The 25,336-nt window shown below is 30.0% G+C and overlaps 1 protein-coding gene across 4 annotated transcripts in view; it reads right to left on the bottom strand.

The window, feature by feature from the left end:
* XNP (ATRX chromatin remodeler XNP) overlaps positions 1 to 25,336 on the bottom strand; it is a 226,453-nt gene that overhangs the window by 34,020 nt on the left and 167,097 nt on the right. For all 4 annotated transcript variants that reach the window (XM_075356424.1, XM_075356423.1, XM_075356421.1 and 1 more), the window contains exons 21-26: positions 23,349 to 23,582; positions 14,656 to 14,821; positions 10,763 to 10,934; positions 6,981 to 7,196; positions 3,808 to 3,985; positions 1,439 to 1,609 (exon numbers count right to left, since the gene is read on the bottom strand). In XM_075356424.1, the coding sequence (XP_075212539.1) occupies positions 1,439 to 1,609; positions 3,808 to 3,985; positions 6,981 to 7,196; positions 10,763 to 10,934; positions 14,656 to 14,821; positions 23,349 to 23,582 (1,137 nt within the window). The remainder of the gene's footprint in view (positions 1 to 1,438; positions 1,610 to 3,807; positions 3,986 to 6,980; positions 7,197 to 10,762; positions 10,935 to 14,655; positions 14,822 to 23,348; positions 23,583 to 25,336) is intronic.

Below are 25,336 nucleotides of genomic sequence, written 5' to 3' on the forward strand. Positions count from 1 at the left end.
GTCATTCTGAATTTAAACTATTTTTGTAAAAAAAATGGCTTAGTGTTTTGTAATGTCATCTATTCTCTTATGGAGACACTTTGAAATGAACATAACCCAACAGAATCGGGCTTGTTCATTGATTCCTCCAGTTTAAAAGCTGTGCTTCTGCATAATGGCAATAAATTCCCATTATTACTTGTGGCTCACTCAGCTAGTGAAAGAAACGTATAAAAATTTTAAATTTATATTGAAAACGCTTCAATATGCAATGCATGAATGGAATATTTGTGGTTATTTGAAGGTAAGTGCACTTGTTCTTGGTCTGCAGCTTGGTTACAAAAGTACTGTTGTTTTTTGTGTGAATGGGATATAGACAAAAAACATTAGAAAAGAATGACCTAAACGCGAATCACTCATTCCTGAACAGAAAAATGTGAAACAAGACCCATTGTTTATTCCAAAAAATGTTTATCTACGTCTTACATATCAAACTAGGATTAATGAAGAATTTCATCAAGGCCATGAACAATACTTCTGGTTTCATGTACTTAAAACAGAAGTTTCCTAAAATTAGTGATGCAAAAATTAAAGAAGAAAATTTTGAGGAACTATAGATATGTGGGGCCCAGGCCCTTGTTTGGTTCCCGACTTTACACCCAAAATAATGTTTATAACACTTTTTTACTAATGGAGTAAGGTTTCGCTTTTGGGACTTGGAGCGTCACTTCACCACATACATAACAAAAATTGTTAGGATGATTTAAACAAACTCTAGGCATTTTGTAAATAACAACTAATTAAAAGAAATAAAGTTGTAAATTTGTAATACACAATATATATCAGATACACAAGCACTAACAATGACGTGTTTACTGGTTCACTACTATCTCACAACTGGCATAATTCTGATGAACATTTGCTACACTAGATCACATTTATACATGTCTGCACAACAGTAGCAATGCTACCTTTTGAGTAAGCTCATTTGGTTCATCATATTTACAATACTCTAGGAGCTTTTACTTGACAATGGACAAATGGATGAAAAAACATTTAAAAAAATTAAAATAACAAAAAAAAACTGTGAGTGATAAGAAATTCTGAATACATATTTGGAAACAGGATAAAAAACTGCATTAAGTACACCTATTGGTACTCGTGAGACAAAAATCATGTTGACAAATGTTATTAAAAAAAATGGCAACACCTGTAAGTCAAAAATAGGACTAGTCAAAAGGGACAGGTGTAAGAAACTTAATGAAAATAAAGCTGGCATTGAGTTAATTAATTCTTACTGAATAACCGACTTACACTTTAGCAATTAAATTTGTACAAGGAAACATGCCTAGACAAGTCAGTAGAAATTAACTGGTCACAAAAATACTGATTATTATATATATATATATATAAATATTGTATACTAAAAACCAACCTAACAAACAAACACAGTACATACTTTAGGAAGCATAGGAATTGAATCATCTATTTTCTCAGCAGGTGTAAAACTATATAATTCTAAAAGATCTGAATGTGAAAAGTAACGGGTAACTTGCTGTTCATCTACTACACGTTGAGAAAGAGATAACTTTGCAACCTGTCGCTCATATACTTTCTCCTCCATAGTACCCTAAACATAAAAATATAGAAATTACAATTTAAACAAAAAAAATGAAATAAAGGAAAAAATACACTAATAAACCTAATCTATTTCTACAAAACATCTATTTCTACCTGAAATGTTCAGTATGAGAAAACTCATAACTTAAATAAAAATAAATGAATTTATAGTTCATTTCCAAGACACCATAACAGGTTGTGTTTCATTTCTGACATGAACGGAAATTTTTCACAAAAAAAAGTTGTATAGCAATAGGAAAATAGTATCCAACTTTTATATAATAATGATAATAATTTACGGAAAGTTTTGTTGGATTTTTAAAAAATTCTACAAGCAATTAATACAGTGTGCCTCAGTTTAGAAAGTTTTTTTATTAATAAGCTGATAGTGTAGATAAAGCAGATCAGACAATCATCAATGAGTACCATATTTTAGTGCTGCTTATACATACACCAATTTATAGAGATAGTGTAATAATCATATTGAAAAAACATTGTGAACAAACAAGCTGTAACTATGTGACCCAATTACAACTGATTATGACTAAAGAGTAAATTCTGTTGGATCCTCAATATACCGTTCAGTTTTTGGATAAGGGAGAGGAGCTTTACTTAACCCTAGAAGCAGCAGAAGTAAAGTTCTGCGCTAGGTTATTTTTGATTAAATCTAAGTTGGTAGGATTATAAAACATGTTCCAGGAGTGCTAACCAAATTTAAAGGACTAGGTTCAGGACAAGAAAGTTAAAAAATTAAACAAAATGTTCATGAGGATAACTCCTGCTTAAATTTTCCTCTTTGCACCATTTTGTGTTTTTTTAATAAAAATGTATATCTTTCAGAAAGGAATGAGATACTTTAATGAAATTTGGTATTCATTTATCCAACAACACTTCTACAAAATAAATATATTTCAAAATTTCATAATGGATTTTATTATACAAAAGGCGGCCTATCAAATAAAACTTTAAAAATAAATAAAATCAAACCAATCACTAATACTATGAATAAAGCATACTTTTTATTGAAGTAAGGATTAAAAAAAAATATTGAATGAGATAGAAAAACTTTATTTTATTAAAATAAATTTACTTGTTATTTTTCCTTGTCTCTATTCACTATTACATACTTTTCATATCCTTCTACTCATATACTTTGATTTTCAAAGAAAATATTTGAAATGGCTATCATAAAATGATCCAAGTGTCAATAAATACTTGAATCAAACCATAACTTATTGACACATTACATAGACCTTGTCAAAAACAGTGGTTGCTATTCCATAGAAGAGAGCTGCTCCAAGATTTGCCTAGGAGGATGAAGAGAAGCCATGAAGAAACTTTGATCAGGACAGTATTACAAAGTAAAAGATTATAAATAAAAATGAGAGCAGCTAAATATTTGAGAATATATTTAAACACATTATAAAATCAGTATGCAAAAAATTCAAGTTATGTAATCAACATTATCTAAAAACCAAAAAAAAATTGTTTCTCTAAAATAAATTCTTTAATTTAATTTTAAAAGAATTGATCGAAAATCTTCAGATCATTAAATAATTTACTAAAAACAGAAACTAAAGGATGTCTTTTCTTGTAGGCCAAATGTTACATTGTCTATTTAACATGAAAATAATTGTGATTTTTTTATGCTAAAGTTCCCCATTTGTAAATATTAAGAAAATGTTATATCAAAATTTAAAATTTACTAAATATGTCTATATGAATCATATAAACTCTCTACCAAATAAAGATCTGACTGCTCATTTTTTAGTCCATGAAAACTCATTGACTTTCTCAGGTAGTCACCCAGTACATAATATTATATTTCAGAATTGCGTGTATAAAAATAATAAATATTTTAAATTGAAGCATTACGGTTTGATCTTGAAACAAATGAAAGGCGACCTGGTCATCCAACAAAAATTTATCTAACAGGACACCAAAACTTTTACATTATGAACAGGTGGGAGTACTATCAATTTAATAGCAATGATGAATACTACCAGAGAAATACACTGTATATCCATCTTTAAAGTTAGGTAACTGAAGTCCATCCTAAAAGTGACTTTAGAAATGCAGGAAAACATTTCAAACAATTTTGTTATTGAAAATGCAGTTTAAGCAAAACCACTGAAATAATAATTGAAAAATGTTCTATAATTATTATTATATCATCACACAATATTCTAACATTAAGAAATTACTTACCTGTGCAATAAATCTATAGATATAACATGGTTTTTTTTGTCCAAATCTATATATACGGAAAATACTTTGTACATCATAAGAAGGATTCCAAGAAGCATCAAAAATTACAACTCTATTAGCAGCAGTCAAATTTATTCCAAGACCTCCAGCTCGAGTTGATATCAAAAATAATCTTGCTCTGCAAAAAGTCAATATTTTACTGTTATACATACAAAACTTTTTTTTTTCATTTTAGGTAGTATTATCTGGAATTAAACTTTCACGCTGAACTTTCAAGGTAACTTCAACAGTATATTTTTGTTTTCAAATTTCAAGAAATTCAACATTTTTGTTTTCAAATTTTTGTGTTGCAGAAACAAAAAATTAAGACAATCCTTTTTAATGTTCAGAAAAATTGTTTTTGTGATGAAGTCATAATTTTACAGTTGCATATAGGAATAATTATTCAATCTGAATTAAAATTGGTTTCATTTAGGATACATACAAACTTTACAACTACAATGGCCTAATTATCACTACCTTTTTTCCTATTTAAGTCTCCGGCAGTCACTGTCAGGTATTACTTCAGAGGTTGATATGTATGAGTGTATATGAAGTGCAGTCTTGTACAGTCTCAGGTTGACGTTCCTTCAATGTGTGGTTAATTGAAACCCAACCACCAAAGAAATCAGTATAAAAGTAACTGCCTTAACTAGGATTTTAATTACCACTAACTAGAAGAATTTAAATCCACCTAAAAAATTATTACTTGATTACATTAGGCTTAGAAAATTTATGTTATGTTGTGGAAAATACAGTACAGTGGTCGGTCTTTTTATTCATGTTTCACAACAATAACATGAGTTAACTTCAATAACTAAAAAAATGATTGAAATGCATCTTTATTTAGTATTTTCATAATTTAATACACGTCATCCAGAAAATAAAGATTACTTGGATATAGTGCTTACACTGAACAACTACCAATCCCATTACCATGCAAAATCAATTATTTCTGTTTGCTTAGTTCAACTGGAACCAAGTTTTGCGATTAAAAATCTATTACTCTTTAACCACAATTTAAAATTCATTAAAATTAATTTATTTGTGTGAAAAATTTCATGTCTTGAGTGGAAATCCAGAACCATCTGGATGATAAAAGTGCAAATTTAATAGTACATAAATGCTATTAAACATCAACACTGATGTTTAGTGAAACTAAGATCAAATAGTCGCAATTAAAACGGTACATGATTTTTTATTGACAGATAACAAATTAATTACAGTAATCTTTTCTTGTCTTTCAACAAGCAAAACTATTTAACTGTTGTACATTAAAAAAAAAATTATATTTCATCAGATTTTGATAAATATTTCTTTAATATAATGTAAAAAAAAATCTATAAATAATTTCAAAAAATAGCTTATGAATAAACCTAAAAAAATTAGTTATGAAACTAAAAACAACCCACATTAATAATAACTGGATCTCAGAAGTTCAAATCCAAACAATATTTGTAAATTAAACCTTAAATCTCAAAGATTAAGGATAATAAAAATTAAAAACTCATCATAACCAAAAATTTGTTCAGTACTTAGCATCATAGAATACACAAACATGAATAAATAATAGAATTCAGTAAACAATTACTGTAAATTTTCATAATGAACATAGAATTCAGCTGATTATAAGAAAGGGTCTATTATAACACTATGTACATTCAATCTTATTTATAGAATATTTTAAACATAAAATGTTATATATTATTGCAATGAAAACTGGATTGTTTTAGCAAAAAAATTCCACCCTCTTGTTAATGTAAAAAGTTTGTATCTGATATTAGTGTATAATTTTTAACAATTTTCTTTTTTTATTCAAAATCATTTTACAGGCATTTAAAATTACATAATTTTATTTATCAGGAACAGCCACGTTGTGCAACTATTTATCTTACAGTGCAGTAAATTTTTAATCAGGTGAGCGACATTAAAAATTTGTCATATCAACTATAATAACAGTTATTATTAAAGATTAATTAAATATTAGACTTGGATGTAACACAACTTTTATTACTAAAATGAAAAAACTATCTATATAGTTCATAACTAACAAAACAGTTTTAGAATGCTATCTGCCACAAGGTATATATACAAATTTAAGTATTTTACTTCATAGTGTTTCAAAATGTTTATTTTAAAAAATAAATCTGGTAAAATTATAGTACTAATTGAGAGCTGAATTTTAATCTGTATAATAATTTTAAACATTCTGGATTTCAATTTTTGATTCAAAAGTCTTATACCAGTAGCTTTAAATTGGAAAAAGTAAATAATTTGCTGTATGCTTATATTGTTATTATAAAATTACATAATTTTATTTATCAGGAACAGCCACGTTGTGCAACTATTTATCTTACAGTGCAGTAAATTTTTAATCAGGTGAGCGACATTAAAAATTTGTCATATCAACTATAATAACAGTTATTATTAAAGATTAATTAAATATTAGACTTGGATGTAACACAACTTTTATTACTAAAATGAAAAAAACTATCTATATAGTTCATAACTAACAAAACAGTTTTAGAATGCTATCTGCCACAAGGTATATATACAAATTTAAGTATTTTACTTCATAGTGTTTCAAAATGTTTATTTTAAAAAATAAATCTGGTAAAATTATAGTACTAATTGAGAGCTGAATTTTAATCTGTATAATAATTTTAAACATTCTGGATTTCAATTTTTGATTCAAAAGTCTTATACCAGTAGCTTTAAATTGGAAAAAGTAAATAATTTGCTGTATGCTTATATTGTTTCTTATCATTTGTCCTCTAATATTTACTTATAACACTTCAGTAAACACAACTTGTACCTGATTATAACTAACTTTTTTTTTGCACTAAATAAATTTTTATGCATGTGTAAAATATCAAGCCAAATCAGAATTGAAACCCAGAATTTTTGGATGAAAGGTTTTTTGACACCAGGCTAGCAAAACGGTTGATTCATCACTTCATGTTGAAGGTTGACAAAGATCATCCAAAATTAATCTTTTATGTCATCAAATAGTATTTAGACTAATTTTTATCTACTAGCACCAAAATAAATTTAAATAGAATATTTTTAATATATCTATCTATTTACACTAGTACTGAATAAAAATGAAATTAAAAAAAAAAAAATTATTTTACCTAATATTTTCTTCTCTGTTAAAACATTTAATCCATGAAGTGCGGTTTTCTCCTGAAGTAGAACCATCTAAACGAAAATAGTCAAGGCCACGAGCCCAAGAACCAGTGTGATTGCATAGTAAAGGATTTACTTCACCTTTCTGGGTTGCTTCATCAATTTTTCTTAGGAAATGCTCTATTAGATCCAATGAATAAAGTGATTGACTAAATACCAATCTGAAAACATAATAATTTGTTAATTTTATAAACTTGGTCATATAAAAATCAAATTAACACACATTAAATTAGATGGTACAAGTCCGAACATTTTAATATTACAATAAAAAACCTAGAATTAGAGATTATTAAAAACAAAAGTTAAAAAAATTAGAATCTCAGTTTACACTTTTTACACCTTTATAATTTAAACAAAAACCATCGCTGATATATTTTTTTTATAGATTTCATTCCACTATAATTAAAATGAATTGAAATATTCATGTTTCTACAATAGCAAATTCTAAAACTGAAGGCATATACTTCTGTTAATTACAATTACATCTTTACTGCACATAAACCATTATAAAATTTTTTTTTGGTACAAACTTAAACTAACGTAAACTTTTTTCACAACTTTTTTTGGTACAAATCCAAAATCTTAAGTCTATTGCAACAGACATAATGATGCTTATTAAATCAATAAGTATCAGGCATAAAATATTTATGTATATTGAAGAATGTTTTTTCAACATTCCGAGGCATTTTTAATGCTTCAAATGAAAAACAATTTGTTTAAAAAAATTCCAAGAACTTCCTAGGATTCTGGAAAAGGAAATAATATTTTTTTGACTTTCCAAGATCAAATAAATACTGTCAACAGTGACAACTTAAGAGCACAGTATGCATATTTTTATTTTAAAAACAGATTTAATGTTAGTCTGGTAGTAAATCAACAATGTTTATCACTGCATACATACTTTGCTTTCCAAAGTGAAGTTCAAACTGTGTAACGTATTTCTAAAATATGTGCAAAGCATTGTTTTATACAATTCAATGCATTTTATATATTCTAATTCTTCTAAGAATGAATTCTATCTCTTGATTACCATTACTGTTAACAAATGACAGCATAATAAACAAACACTGTAGTTTCAATAATTACTTTAAATTATAAAATAAAATTTGATGGTCCAGAAAAAGATACATAAATACACTTAATAGTAAGCAAACGTTAAGCTTTTTATTAGAATGCATCATGTTCATTTATACTTAGTTGACTCATAAAAAGCAATCCCAAAATAACATTTTTTTTTTAATTTATGTTTTTCAACTTCTTAGTGATTAGGTAGGATTAATTGTTTAGCTTAGTGTCTAATATTTATTTAATGATATCTATTATAAAACTATATTTAACCACATTTACTTATTCCTGTTTGAAAAAAAAATGTTTTCATGAGAATAAGACAGAATAAGCCTAATGCCAGCTACACTCGATTGGATTGGATTGTATTGAGTTCCGTTGTAAATAATGCTTTCAATATAATAGGTTTTCGTAACCTATGCTTAAATTAATCTGTTAATTCACAAAAATATTTTTCTTTTAATGTGTCTTAATTTTTTTCTCGTTTACAAAAATAGGGTTTTACAATTACATAATAAAGACTTGATGAATAAATTGTAATCAAAATTTTTATTAATAATAAATATTACAATTTTTTCCTGTAAAGAAATTTTCTCTGGTAGATACCATATCTGTACAGTGGGTTTGGAAAATCGCTGAGCTTTATGTGCTTTAGAATTATGTGGTGCAATCTATTCTTTGGTATGAGGTTGGTTGCCCTAAGGGTTTGTTGGGCAACCAACCTATACCATAGAGCAATAAACCAAGATGTCAGGTGTGTTGTGATTGAACATGCTTAATTTCGTTTATCAAAATCAATATTTGCAAGAAACATAATGTGGAGGAACGCATTTTTCTTGTTTATGAAGTGTTTCATGAAGGTGACAAGTATACTGATTTAGTTAAGCACAAGTTTTCTGAGAAGTTTCCAAATATTCCTGTTCCTCCCAGCAATGAAGTTCAAACTCTTATCCAAAATTTTGGACAACAGGTTCTGTTAAAGATGCTGATTGAAATGGAAGACCATCTTTTTTTTGTAACCTCTGGGACCACTGTTACATATTGCTTTAGAGGATGAGATGAATGACAACTTTTATAGCATGTGAAAATGAACAACAAAAGTTGCTTGATATTTTGATGCTGTGGCCAAAAAATCAAAGTCAATGCATAAGTCAGCATAGCAGCAAAATATTGAACTTGATACCAAACATAAAGCTGTAAGAAAAGAACTAAAACTTTTCCTCTACAAAGTAATGTGTGTTCAAGAACTGAAACTACAGATCATGCCACAAAATTAAATTATTGTCAATGGTTTAAACAATGATTTATTGATAAAAATTCTGTAGGTATCCTTGACATTATGTTTTTTACAAAGCTTTCATCTGGGAGAGTATATTAATTTAGAAAATATACAAATGTGGTCGACAACTAATCTCCAAGTGAATTACATGAATAAAATCTTTACACAAAGGGAAAATTGGAGTTTTGGTTGGTGCGAGTAGAACGTGCATTGTGAGTTCAATCTTTTTTGAAAATACAGATAATAGTGATCATTAATGTGTTGTTTTAACAGACTTTATTAGTCAGTTAACAGAAGTGGAAATCAATCACTCTTGGTTCCAGCAAGATGGCGCCACAGCCCACACACCTAACAGGTCAATGACTTTTTTATGAAATATCTTTGGTGAATGAATCATTTTAAGGGGTTTGTGGCCTGCACAATCACCCAATCTACACCCCAAAATTACTTTCTATGGGGGCAACAAAACAAGTAGTGTATTGCAATTGAGAAACTAAAAACTGCAGTAATGGCATATGAACAACAGCTTCCAGTACATCAACTGGTTTGAAAGCAAGTGTTTGAAAACAAACTGAAACATGTGCAGTATTGTATTAACGTTGAAGGAGGTAATTTTCTACACCTTTTATAAACTATTTCAGTTACTGCAATATCCACTTCTATAAAATAATGAAATAAAATACAGAGTAATAATTAGAAAACTTTGTCATTACACTTTCACAATTCCAGTACACAGCAATTTTCCAAACACTCTGTATAAAAACCAAAAAAAAAAGAAATTAAATACAAATAACTTAAGAGTATTACTATTAAAAAAATAACTTAAAATGACAAAAAATTCAAGATTTCAAGATTGGAACAGTTTAGTGATGTGACAATGCCTCCCAAACCAACTTTTGAATAGCTTCACATATCTTTTGATGAGTATGGGGTCAGGAGTTATAACGCAGTTGACTTTTGGTAAAGATCTGGGATGTTTCTTCATTATCACAGGTTTTACCTAATTTCCTAATGTGTCAAAATAGTAGTCAATGTTGATTATATGTAGTTCTTCCAAATTATCGTAATAAATTGGAGCATCACTGCAACGTATCACAACACTGTTAGCATCATTTTACTCACCAACACAGAAGCTTGAATTTTTCCTGGTTGGTGAAGTCTGATTTTTCCATTACATATTCTGATGTTTGGTTTCTGACACAAAATAATGAATTAGAGTTTCATCTCAAATTATTATGCATCGAAAATGCATAATAATTTGATGTTTGTTGGTTGTGATTACATCACAACCAACAAACATCAATTAAAAGTTAAATTGGTTCAGTTTATTATGTAAACAGTAAATAAAAATTTATAAATATTAAATTAACGATCACAACTTACACTTTATCCCCTATAAGTTCACATTCCTTTAAAATAGTAAAAAGCAACAACAACTTTGGACTAGACTTAATATCTTCAAAATGTTCTGGTTCTAAAACATTACTCCACCACGCAGCATCACTTTCTATTCCTTCTTCTGGATTATCCTTTTCATTTTCAAGTTCTTCGCCCACTATAAATAAAACAAAACAAAAAAAAAAGGTTACAACTGATTATAATTAACTTCACTGAGGCACTATCTGAAACTGCTTATAGCCCTGTAATAGTTATAAAAAAAGAAAATATTTAAACTAAAATTACAAATTAAAAAAATTTCAAATATTTCATACCAAATGAATGAGAACTGACACAATGATCTGAGATTAAAACAAATTTTAGACTTAATTCTAATAAAATTTTATTCTTAAGTTGCCATTAATTATTTTTATTTTAAATTAAATATGAGTTTTCTTTATTTTTAGTTTTGCTTCAGCATAAAATTATTTCATAATAAAGTTGTATTTTTTTTTTTAGTAGTGTATAGGGTTTTACTCCCTCTACGAATCATGAGACCTTGCCGATGATGAAGGGGCTTGAATGCTCAGTGATACAGAGTAGCTGGACCGAAGGTGCGACCATATCGGAGAGGTGTCTGTTGAGAGCCAGACTAAGGAATGATTCCTGAAAGAGAGCAGCAGCTCTTTCAGTAGCTGTTAAGGGCGTAAGTTAGGAGGACTTAAATGGCCATATCAGCATCACTCAATTTTCTCAGTACTGCGCAACTGAAAGCAATGGAAAACTACAGCTGCTTTATTTTCCAATAAAGTGTAACTAACTGCATTTTCATATAACAAAGATGGAGGTGCCTTGCTTGGTAAAATATTCCTGTTTGGATCTCCGGGTGGGACTACTAAGGAAGGGGAGACCAAAAAATTAAAAAATAACATTCTACAAGCCAAAGCATGGAATGTTAGAAGTCAAAAAAAAGGTTGGTAGGTTAGAAAATTTAAAGAGGGAAATGAGAAATAAATAGATTAAATGCAGATGCCGTAGGAATTAGCAGGGTTCGGTAGGAAGACGAAAATGACTTTTGGTCAGGTGATTTTAGAATAACTTACACAGCTTCAAAGGCAAGGAAGGTAATATTGTGGGAGAATATGAGCTGGGCAAAAGGAATGAAAAAAGGAACCAACTTATAGAGCTTTGCATGAAGTATAATTTAGTAATTGCCAACATTCAATTTAAAAATTGAATTGAAAGCTAGGTGATACTCCAAGGTATCAGATAGATCATATCATGGTTAAGGAAAGATTTAGAAATCAACTCGTAGACTGCAAAGAGCAGACATTGATGGCAACCATAATTTAGTGATAATGAAATGTAGATTGGAGTTTCAAAACCTGAAGAGAAGGTAAAGAAGATTTTTGAGGAGGACATCGCAAGAGGTCCGAGTAAAAAAGACACAGGAGAAAATATAGAAGAATGGGACAATGTTAAAAAGATAATTTTTAAATCAACAGAAGCGAACTTAGGCGAAACAAAGATAAATAGTAAAAAACCTTTATATCAGCGGATATATTGCAGTTGATGGATGAATGTAGAAAATATAAGAATGCTAGTGATGAAGAAAGTAACAGGAACTATTGACAATTAATAAACAGGAAGTGCAAACTAGTGAAAGACGAGTGGATTAAAGAGAAGTGTTCAGAAATGGAAAGAGAAATGAACATTGGTAAAATAGACTGAGCATATAAGAAAATTAACAAAAATTTTGTGGTATAAAAATTTAAATTTAATAATGTGTTAACAAAGATGGTAGACCGATTTATAATAAAAAAGGAAAGGTCGATAGGTGGGTGGAATATATTGAAAAGTTATATGGAGGAAATTTATTAGAAAATGAAGTTATAAAGGAATAAGAGGAAGTCGAAGACGATGAAAGGGGAGAAACAATACTGAGATCTGAATTTAAGAGAAAATTAAAAGATTTGAATGACAGAAAGGTTCCTGGAATAGACGGAATATCTGCAGAATTACTGCGCAGTGCAGGTGAGGAAGTGATAGATAGATTATACAAACTGTTGTGTAATATTTATAAAAAAAAGGGAAGTTCTGTCAGACTTCAAAAAGAGTCATAGTTATGATACCAAAGAAAGCAGGAGCAAACTAGTCATGAATCAAAAATCATTACTAGAATTCTGTACAGAAGAATTGAAAGAAAGTGGAAGAAGTGTTAGAAGAGAAGACCAACTTGGTTTCAGGAAAAGTATAGGGACAAGGGAAGCAATTTTAGCGCTCAAATTAAAGAAAAACAAACCAACAAATTTGGCATTTATAGATCTAGAACGAGCATTCAATAACGTAGACTGAAACAAATTGTTAAAAAACTTGGGTTCAAGTACAGAGATAGAAGAACAATTGCTAAATTTTACAGGAACCAAACAGCAACAATAATAATTGAAGAACATAAGAAAGAAACTGTAATAAAGGGAGTCCGACAAGGATGTTCCATATCCCCATTACTTTTTAATCTTTACATAAAACTAGCAGTTAATGATGTTAAAGAACAATTTAGATCCAGAGTAACAGTGCAAGGTGAAAAAATAAAGATATGATTTGCTGATGTAGCGTAATTCTAGCTCGAGCACAAAAGACTGATGAAATATTGAAGTCCTACACAAGAACTACCTACCGCATGAAAATAAACAGGAAGAAAATGAAAGTAATGAAATCTAGTAGAAATGATGTAGATGGACCACTGAATATAAAAATAGGAAGAGAAAACATTATGGAGGTAGAAGAATTTTGTTATTTGGGAATTAGAATTACTAAAGATGGACAAAGTAGGAACGATATAAAATGCCAAATAGCACAGGTGAAACGAGTCTTCATTCAGAAAATATAATTTGTTTAAATCAAAAATTAATTTAAACATCCGGAAAACATTTTTTAAAGTATATATTTGGAGCGTAGCTTTATATGGAAGTGAAAGTTGGACGATCACAGTACCTGAGAAGAGAAGATTAGAAGCTTTTGAAATGTGGTGCTATAGGAGAACGTTAAAAATCAGATGGGTGGATAAGGTGACAAATGAAGAGGTGTTACGGCAAATTGATTAAGAAAGAAACATTTGGAAAAATATAGTTAAAAGAAGAAACAGACTTATAGGCCACATATTAAGGCATCCTGGAATAGTTGCTTTAATATTGGAGGGACAGGTAGAAGGAAAAACTGTGCATGCAGGCAACGTTTAAAATATGTAAAACAAATTGTTAGGGATCTAGGATGTAGGCACTAGACAGGGAATCTTGGAGAGCTGCATCAAACCAGTGAAATGACTGGGGACAAAAATTTTAATAAGCGATTTTATATTTTATTTTTATATTTTAAAATTTTAATTTTAATAAGCAAAGATCTTTGTTATAATTTTTTTTTTTAATGATTTCTACAAAAGATAAATACCGTTTCAGGGTTACAATAAAATCAGGATGTTGTAGATACTAAAATTGCCCAACTTTTTTTTAAATGTTCACTAAACAAGTAATGACAAAAACCATTAATTTAACATGTGCAAATTACGGATGCAAATCAACATTTTGCAAAGAATATTGAAAACAACCATTTCAATTATGAGATTCCTACCTGTAATAATAGTTTCTAACGTTTTACTTTATTTCCAAAGAAAGATGTACGAGATTAAAGGAACATAAAAAGACACACACAATATGATGGTTTTTCTAAATTATATTTAACAAAAATTCAGATCTTATCACGGGTGACAGTTCATTGAAACGTAGATGGTAATATACTAAAATTATCAATTTGCTTATCACTTGTGTGTAAACAGATGTAAAAATGTGGCAGCAATTTAAAACTAAAACAAAACATATTTTTAAATAAGAACTTTTACTCACACTCTTTCTTTGTGGCTCTGGTTAGTTTTTTTTTAGGTTTTGAATCTGAAACAACACTGACAGAATCATTTGAGCCTGAGTTTGAAGTTGAAGATGAGGAGGTTTCGTCATCACTGTCTTCAACCACAAAATCTTTTAAGGAACCTTCAGAATCGGTATCTTCTTTCTTTAAATAAAAAAAAAAGAAGAAAGATGAATTCATGCTACAAGTGGTGGAAATTGTTATACGAATTACCTTACCAAAGATTTAAACTAAAACATCTTTATCCATTAATTTATCTATTACGCTGTCAGGAGACCCTCCTGTACATTTTTTTACAGTCCAGTTCACTGAAAAAAAACATTCATTACATGTTTGATTTTTACTGAAATTTTTTAGTAACATTTCGAATGACCGATCAAACCTAAATTTTGTAAAATCATGACACCTCACTACAAGTACTGAACAAAGGTTACTGCTGCTACTCTTACATTAAATAATAATGAAATATCTGTACTATAAAATAACTGCACTGCAAATTGATTTTCAAACAGTTTATAAACCTATTCAAAGAAATTCCCACATGATCTATACAAAATATCCCTAGAATGTAATATGGTGATTTCCATGTTTTTGGATATTTTTTAAATCTGGTTATCATTATTTTCAGACCTTATTTTTCACAGAATTCAGTAAGTATTCTTATGTGCAGAAATCTTCCGGCTGTTTCCCCAGTTTTCTTTTTCTCTGCCTATTTGAGCATTAAAATCTCCCAGTATTATTTTAATGTGTTTTTTATTTAGTATTTTAACTATGTTTTTTAAATCGTTCAGGAAATTTTCCACTTCTTCTCTAATGTTGTCTTGGTTAATTGGGGCATGGAAGTTAATTAGGTTGTAGTATTTGTTTTTAATTTTCAGTGTTCTGTAACATTGTACAGTGTTATGCTGTTCACATTATTAATCAGACCTTACAAACCTACTGTAAATTTTTTTAAATTTTTGGATGAAAACTTACAGAGAGGCATGCATTTTACAGATTCCAATTGTTTCTGAAGATCTGTACTACAATGATAGGCACACTTTCTGTTATACTACCAGTTGCAAGGGAATAAATTTGACAAAAATACATACTAGTGGAAAATAACAAAAAATGCTATAGTATTTTTCAGTGGCAAAACAAAAAATGCTAGTCTTTCAAGGTTTAATATTCTTTGAAAAAAAGAGAAGATAAAATGTAGAAATTCAGAATCTATAGATGTTGATAAATTTCAAAGCAGCACCAAAAAATATACTTCTAATCAGTTTTACAAGCTGCATATTTAATGTTTTCATTAACTATATAGCTATTTAGTATTGTCAACTCATTAACCATCCTTAAATAAATGTCAAGAATAAAATATAAAATTTGAAGTCATCATTTTAAAAAGCAAACAAATATATAAATATATCTTTTATTGATTATTGGTACACAATAATACATTATAAAGATCGTGTCAGGAATAAGTAGATATGTTACCCCGTGGATAAAATAAGGAACTGCCCACATTTTCAAAGACAGATCAAGAGAAAAAGTGATAAAACATTGATCAGAGTGAAATATGCAATTAATTAAAAAATAAAAAGTACAATCATTAAATTTAACATTAGATATTAACATTAGATTTAATTTAACATTAGATATGTAAAATATTAAATACATGAATAATATTAAGATAAATGCATAAGTATACTAAATAAAAAAAAAAGAGTAAAACATTTAAAAAATACAGTTTTGGCATGTGAAAGTTTTATTGAGTTCCTAATATAACTTTTAATGCTGAATTTAAAAATGCAATCAGAATTTTACCATTATCTAAATACAGTTTTTGTGTGATAATGTTTTTGATGTATTACTTTTGTGGAATTCTAAGTTTTTTTTTACTTCCTTGCACGAAGTAAAGGAAGTATTGTGATTGTGAAACAATTCGGTTTTCATATTTCAATAGAAACATCCATTTTGACTAGTTTTGGCATGACGTCTGTACGTACGTACGTATGTATGTATGTATGTATAACTCAAAAACAATCAACCGTAGGATGTTGAAGTTTGGATTTAGCACTGTTGTAACATCTAGTTGTGTACCTCCCTTTTTGATTGCAATTGAAATTAAAATTTTAATTAATGAAATATTTGGATCTTAAAGGGAAGGCACATCAGTTTGAATCAGATTTCATCTCCTTTTGATTTTTTAACTTTACTTTTTTTTAATTTAAATATATTGATTTAATAATTATTAACCTGTGATTGTAAAAAAAATTACAATAAATAATTCATTGGTAATAAAAAAAAATGAAAAGAAATTATTAGCAAAATAAAATAAAAATAATAGATTTGGTGAAATATCTGATTATTTAATATTAATTGAAAATTATAATTTAGAATCATATTATTTGTAGATTTTCTTAGCAAATTCTATAAAAATTGTATATTTATTTAAAAAAAAAAAAAACATTTTATTTAAATATTTGACATAAAAATAAAATACATTTTTGAATTGTATTCAAATTAAAGTGAGAAGTGAAAATTTTTTTTCACTTGTGGGTAATATGCACAAGATTTCTGGTGAGTCATATAAATAAAAGTTAATAATAATTAAACTATTCCGTTTAGTGAACTCATGTATACTGATTACAAATATTAATTCTGACTTTACAGTGTAATATAATCAGTTTTTATCATCGGATTATTTGGTAAACAATTTATTTAAAGAGCAATCAAGGGACTTTTACTCTAGCCTAATATTTTAGCAATTATGTAACTGTCCACTTTTATTAAAGAACTGAAGAAAATATCTCACTTTCAAATGAAATAAGTTTAAATGAAGTGCTGCAAAAATATGTATATGTAATTTAATAGAGAAGTATGTTATTTAATAGTCATGTGGTGTCCACATCACATTTTTTAGGAAAAATTTATACATAAAAAAATATTTTAAATGATTTCTAACAAAGGAAAGTGTTATAGTTATGATACCAAAGAAAGCAGGGGCAGATAAATGTGAAGAATATAGAACAATTAGTTTAACTAGTCATGCATCAAAAATCTTAACTAGAATTTTATACAGAAGAATTGAGAGGAGAGTGGAAGAAGTGTTAGGAGAAGACCAATTTGGTTTCAGGAAAAGTATAGGGACAAGGGAAGCAATTTTAGGCCTCAGATTAATAGTAGAAGGAAGATTAAAGAAAAACAAACCAACATACTTGGCGTTTATAGACCTAGAAAAGGCTTTCGATAACGTAGATTGGAATATAATGTTCAGCGTTTTAAAAAAATTAGGGTTCAAATACAGAGATAGAAGAACAATTGCTAACATGTACAGGAACCAAACAGCAACAATAACAATTGAAGAACATAAGAAAGAAGCCCTAATAAGAAAGGGAGTCCGACAAGGATGTTCCCTATCTCCGTTACTTTTTAATCTTTACATGGAACTAGCAGTTAATGATGTGATAGAACAATTTAGATTCGGAGTAACAGTACAAGGTGAAAAGATAAAGATGCTACGATTTGCTGATGATATAGTAATTCTAGCCGAGAGTAAAAAGGATTTAGAAGAAACAATGAACGGCATAGATGAAGTCCTACGCAAGAACTATCGCATGAAAATAAACAAGAACAAAACAAAAGTAATGAAATGTAGTAGAAATAACAAAGATGGACCACTGAATGTGAAAATAGGAGGAGAAAAGATTATGGAGGTAGAAGAATTTTGTTATTTGGGAAGTAAAATTACTAAAGATGGACGAAGCAGGAGCGATATAAAATGCCGAATAACACAAGCTAAACGAGCCTTCAGTAAGAAATATAATTTGTTTACATCAAAAATTAATTTAAATCTCAGGAAAAGATTTTTGAAAGTGTATGTTTGGAGTGTCGCTTTATATGGAAGTGAAACTTGGACAATCGGAGTATCTGGGAAGAAAAGATTAGAAGCTTTTGAAATGTGGTGCTATAGGAGAATGTTAAAAATCAGATGGGTGGATAAAGTGACAAATTAAGAGGTATTGCGGCAAATAGATGAAGAAAGAAGCATTTGGAAAAATATAGTTCAAAGAAGAGACAGACTTATAGGCCACATACTAAGGCATCCTGGAATAGTCGCTTTAATATTGGAAGGACAGGTAGAAGGGAAAAATTGTGTAGGCAGGCCACGTTTGGAGTATGTAAAACAAATTGTTGGGGATGTAGGATGTAGAGGGTATACTGAAATGAAACGACTAGCACTAGATAGGGAATCTTGGAGAGCTGCATCAAACCAGTCAAATGACTGAAGACAAAAAAAAAAAACAAAGGATGGGGTACCAAAGTAAAATTATGAAAGCAATATCTGCATATGTATTCATGATTCATTTACTGTAGGTTTTGACATGTCAGCAGAAACCACTCTTCTGAGTCATTCAATTAACACACCAGTATTTGTTATAACGTCTGCTTGCATATGCTAGTACTGTGGTTTGATTCTGTTTTGTGATTTACATTGTGTCAAATGTGTGATGTTAGTGAATAAACATGCTAAGAACGTGTGTAAATGATCTCTTCTGTTATGTTTGGGGATTATGAATATTAAAGAATAACACATTTGATTCCAATAGTTAAAAAAATGTTATGTACTATATTTTGGCTGAAAAGTTGGGGATCAAGATAAGATCTTAGTCTCTCACATCTTTTGCTTGAACTGAGTGAAATGTCACTCAAGTGACATTTCTACTGGGCTTATGAGTTTTTTTACCATACTGATGGAGTAACATGAGAATCTAGATCATTTGTTTTGGATTATTATATCTGTATTATAAAGATAAACGGAATAAGTGGTAAATCCAAACACAGAGTGTAATATTCAAATTTACTGTCTGCTATGAGGCCAGTGCCTCATGTTAAGGACTTACCTGTACCGTATCCTCCAGCACTTAAAACTTTAGAAGATTAATCGTTATATACGGTAGCCACTGAAGTTCGACATGAGCAGCAAGATGATCCTGTTGAAGCAGAATCCTCTTCTCATGAACTCATCTGATAACTTAAGGTGAATGAAACAACCTTGTTCGAGATTTAACTTTTTGAAGAAACAACCAAGCTTCTGGGATCTAGGCTGAAAGGCTGGAATCTTCTGTTTTGATTTAAAGTGTGTTTCTTTTGTAATGGTCAAGAAGAATTTCAAGATTTATATTATAAAGAAAATATTTCAGTATACTGTAACAATATTTGTACTGTCATGAATATAATTTGCCAATAACATAACTCTACAGAATGGAAACTGTTCATTAATCATTTGAAAAATAGTTTAAAAGCTATCCTTTTGTACAATGGGAACAAATTTCCTTCTATGTTGTTAGTTTATGCAATTAACATGAAAGAAACATACAACAATTTGAAAATCCTGTTAGAAAAGATTTAGTACAAGATGTAACGGTGGACCACATGTTAAAATTTAAAAGTAATTACGTTGCTGATGGGTTTATAAGTTTGGCTACACTAAATTTTGTTGATTTTTGTACAAATGGGACAAAACAAATCACTGAATCAGGAAGGAATGGCTCAAAAGTGTGAAACATGGCTAGAAAAAAAAAGTTGTACATCCCTCCCAGTTAATGCAGAAATGATTCTTCTACTTCCACTCCATATAAAATTACAGCTTTTCAAAAATTCAGTTAAGCAATGGATAAAAATTATGCTGGATTTCATTATTTGAAAGAAAGATTTCCTTGTATTAATTGACTGATGCTAAATCAAGGATAGAATTTTTGCAGAACCACTCCAAAAAAACTTTGATAAGAGATGGACAATTTTAAAAACAAGCCACGTTGAAGACATTTAAAAATTTGAGCATGATTCTCCCAACTACCATGACATTTTGGTTAATTATTACAGCCATTCAAACATATAGGTTGTTACATTCCTAAAAATTATTTTTTTTTGATTTGCACCTGGGTTTTTTCTGGACAATCTTGGTGCCATCAGTGACGGCACAGGGAATGCTTCCACCAGGAAATCTTAGTCATGGAAAGCAGGTTCCAGTGAGAGTTATTCCAGATGCTAAACATAAAAGGAAATCATCATCTTCCCCATTTTAGCTAGGTTGAATAGTGCCCTGCACAGAAATAGATTTTAATCAGAAACAGAGTAATAATCAGAAATTGCTTCTGAGTAGAGGGATTTGAAGACTCTGCATTTGCATGATTTGAACAAAAAAAGGGATTCTTGGCATTCTTTCATACAGCATCACAGTAATAAGGATCCCTGGGATGTCATTTATAGGATTTTGGGACATAAATGAAAGAAAGACATTCTGTCTGCTCTCTCGATCCAGCAAGGTGTACTGACTAACAGGACAGAAACAATGCACACTCTGTGGAGTGATTTACTATCAGATGATGATGTGAAAGGTGAGTGTTAGGCGCAGGGTTGCTTCTTTGGAGATTACAGAGGCTGAGGTGTAGCAGGCTGTTTGCTGTTTTGCAAGGCATAAGGCTGAGAATGACAAAATCACTGTGGAACTCCTTGTTCGCTCGATGGGCATAAGCAAAGGTGCAATAACAAAGGTTTTGAATATAATGCTTTTTGCTGGCTATTTTCTGCTTTATTGGAAAAGAGGTGTGATTGAGCTTCTTTACAAAGGTGGTGACAAGAATCCTACTTTGAGTTCGTCATACAGGGCTCTGCCAGTGATTGGTAAGGTGTTTGAGAAGATGCTGTATTTGTGAATTAATGGAAGGTTGGCCTTGCGATATCTCTTGATGTTCAACCGGGGAAAGATACACAGGATGCCATTTTGAAAATGATTGACATTGTTACTAACTCTGACTCTATGTCCTGGGTATAATTTTAAATATCTGGGGCATTTAACAACTTGTGGTGGCCCTCTGAATTGCATCAATTACAACAGGCATGTACATGTGATGAAATTGGAGTGCTGTAAAGTTACTTTTGTAACAGAAATGTAGTGCTTCGTAATGGTGACACTGAAATGAGTAACATGCTGTCCAAGGGATATCTCCAAGGCAACAGTAGTCTTCTGCTTTGGGTTGTGGAATTTGACTCTCTAATGTGGGTTGAGGCTGCCCAATAGATACGATGTCATCGCTTTTACCGATGATGGGCTTCTACTAGTTAAAGGAGACTCGTGGAATGAGTTTGAAATTTGGGGAAAGCATCTAAAGTATTAGAGGTGAGGAGCAATCAACACAAAATGGTATTTAGCTCTGAGAAGACCACTATGATTCTGCTGAAAAGCCGTTTGGCTGCTATGCAGTGAACCCGTGCTTTGATGATTGGTCATCCTATTTGTTGTATCTCGTTGCGGTATTTGGGTGTACTCCTTGATGAGAATTTCAGATTCAAGAAGCACTTTCCGTGTTGCTAAGAAGGCGGTGTGATGCCTTCTTCAGCATTTGTAGGATAGTTTGGCATATGGTTGGTTCCATAACACCTGGGGTCTAAAGTTTAAAACGATAAAAATTTTGTATAAAGTTGCATGTGAGGCAATTATGTTTTACCCAGCACCTGTTTGGGCAAACAGAGAATGAGATGTAAAAGCTACTGTGATATTCTGTGGAGGGTTCAGCATCTCCTGTTACTTATTGTAATGGGGGAGCTAAAGGACTATTTCACATGAAGCAGTTCTAGTTATTGCAGGTGTTAAGCCAATTGATGTCCTTGCGTCAGAACATCAGTTACATTATGTTGTGAAGAAGTCTGGTGAACTGACTGCGCAGAATATTCAAGAAATAGATGAGGAAGGTTTTAGTTTGGCAGGAGAGGAGGGGTATTTTGGAACAGGCTGGTTCAATTTGGCTCTATAGATTTGGAACATTGTCCTTAATGCTTAGCATCGGATGAATCATGTGCTGTATGTCTGCTGAAAGTATGAGTTTAGGTGTGCGGAGGTGGTCAGGGAGCTTGAGGGTATAACTGGAAAGTTAGACATGAGTGGTACACTGTTGAAAGATTTTTAAGGGTTTTCCTGCTCGAAAGGAGCATAGTAGAATAGTAACACCCATACTACTATTCTACTATGTAGAATGGTAGCACCCATTCTACTATGTAAAATAGTAGCATGGGTGGGCTAGGGACCAATTTGGGTGCTTTTCCACCAGAGTAGGCGCATTTGGTACTTGTGCTTGCTTGTTGTTTGGTATGTTTGTGGGTTGATTTTTAGGTAATTTTGGATGCTTTGGTGTGGTAGGTCAAATTTGGAATGCTTAGGTGAGTTAGAAAAATATCTTTTGTTAGTTGATGGGTTTCAACATCGATGAAAATGACTTTAGAGGCTTTTGCATCGATGCCATCCTGATAATATAAATATCCCTTTACTACTGGTGCAAACATTAAAAAAAATCTGCTAACATGAAACAAGTTAAAGCTGCAAATGGAAAACAGTTCGAATATTTATTATTATTAATACTACAAAACTATAATAAATCTATATAATATAATAAATTAAAATAAATAAATTTTCAAATTTAATAATTTTTTTTAATTTATTGGTTTCTATGTATGTTTTATCCCCACATGGGTTGAGTAACTTTTTGCTCGCTCTGTTTTATAATTAGGAGTGTAGAATATAACAAAACGGCAGTCTACGATCCAATGATCAACCATGGAAATTGGATAAGAGGAAGAAATTTATGAAAAACTATATTATAAAGAAAAAATACATGCTTTTAGTACTTACCAATTTTTTTTCAGTTTGTTTGTCATAACTGTATTTCATAGCAAGAGGATGTGACCAAATACGACTGAGAGCTTGCCAATCAGCAAATAAAGTGTATCTGCCAATTTTATTTTTGGATACTTGTGTGTCTATATATATTCTGTATAATTTGATTTGAATTTCTGACAAACGAATTGAAAGTACATATTCTTGCTTTGGTGGTAAATAAGGTGTTAATACATTGTAATCACATCGCTGTGTAAACAAATAAAACATACTAAATTATGATCTAGTAAATTATTTAAACATTTTACATTTATACTGATAATCGGTTTAACCCTACAAGTGCCCATTAAGAACAGTCTGTGTTGCCAGCTTAAATTTATCTGTTTTTTGAACTTCTGATTATTGTTTTACAACATTGTTGTTTATAGGAGGACTGTAAAATATAAGATATTAAATTATTCAGAGAGATTTTATCTTTCAAAATACCTAAATATCAGTATAATAAGTAAAAGACTATTCATTAAATTTATCAATAAACATAAAAATTCATGAAACATACAAAAAAAATAAAATTTAGGTACGCTGAGAGAATTATATTTCTGACAAACGAATTGAAAGTACATATTCTTGCTTTGGTGGTAAATAAGGTGTTAATACATTGTAATCACATCGCTGTGTAAACAAATAAAACATACTAAATTATGATCTAGTAAATTATTTAAACATTTTACATTTATACTGATAATCGGTTTAACCCTACAAGTGCCCATTAAGAACAGTCTGTGTTGCCAGCTTAAATTTATCTGTTTTTTGAACTTCTGATTATTGTTTTACAACATTGTTGTTTATAGGAGGACTGTAAAATATAAGATATTAAATTATTCAGAGAGATTTTATCTTTCAAAATACCTAAATATCAGTATAATAAGTAAAAGACTATTCATTAAATTTATCAATAAACATAAAAATTCATGAAACATACAAAAAAAATAAAATTTAGGTACGCTGAGAGAATTATCCATATATAGTAGGAATTTTCCAAAATATACATGTGTTGGTCTTCAAAGTTTCATTGCAATAATCATTACTACTCACAACAAAATACACTTATACATAAAACTAACTTATAGGCTTATTCAATAGAGTTGCACTACTTATATTTTATTTATATTAGGATAATTAACAAATTCATTCATTTTTCTGCCTTTTGTAACATAATGGATGGTAATAATGTAGTTTTTGCCAACAGTTGCGATGGATTCCTGCATTACAACCTGGACACCAAACTTGACTTATTCCTTTTATTTTCCAGACCAGAGATAATACACTTTCTTTCCTTTTATATAGAAGTTTTGTAAAAAAATAATTTTTTGTATCCTCGCTAGATTTTAATTTTGCCAGAGGTCCAAGTCTCAGAGGCACATCATCTTCATTACTTCCATAACATATTGTTTCAATAATATCTACAAAGAAATCATATCGAGGCAAAGGATTGTCTGTGTTACTACAGTAGATACATACAGATAAGTACTACTTCATCAATTAAATTTTGAAATATTTTTTCCAGTACCTCCTTGTAGCATGGTTAGCAGCAACATGATAGACGGTTTTGTCTTTTACATTAACACCACACATGTTTTTATTGTATGTAAGTCTCATGGATGGTTTTCTTATCTCTTCGCCAAATTTAATTTTATGTACTTCCTCTACTATGCCACTTCAGCAGATGAAAGCAAGAGAACATGTTTTTCAGTTTTTTCTCTTTAAAAGTATAAGGCTAATAGAACCCTTTTTCTAAAAAATATTGCTTCTCCCTTAGATTAAAATTTATACTGCGTTAGGTCTTTGGGTAAACCTGTGGAATTAGACCTTACAATCCCCCGGTCATCATAACTTTCGTTTTATACAACTCTTTAAAAGATAATTTAGTGTAAAAATTGTCTGTAATGAGGCAATATCCCTTATTTTCTACTTTGCAAACATCAGTTAAAAATAATACTACA

The sequence above is a fragment of the Lycorma delicatula genome, chromosome 2 (assembly GCF_047948215.1).
Source record: "Lycorma delicatula isolate Av1 chromosome 2, ASM4794821v1, whole genome shotgun sequence".
NCBI lineage: Eukaryota > Metazoa > Arthropoda > Insecta > Hemiptera > Fulgoridae > Lycorma > Lycorma delicatula.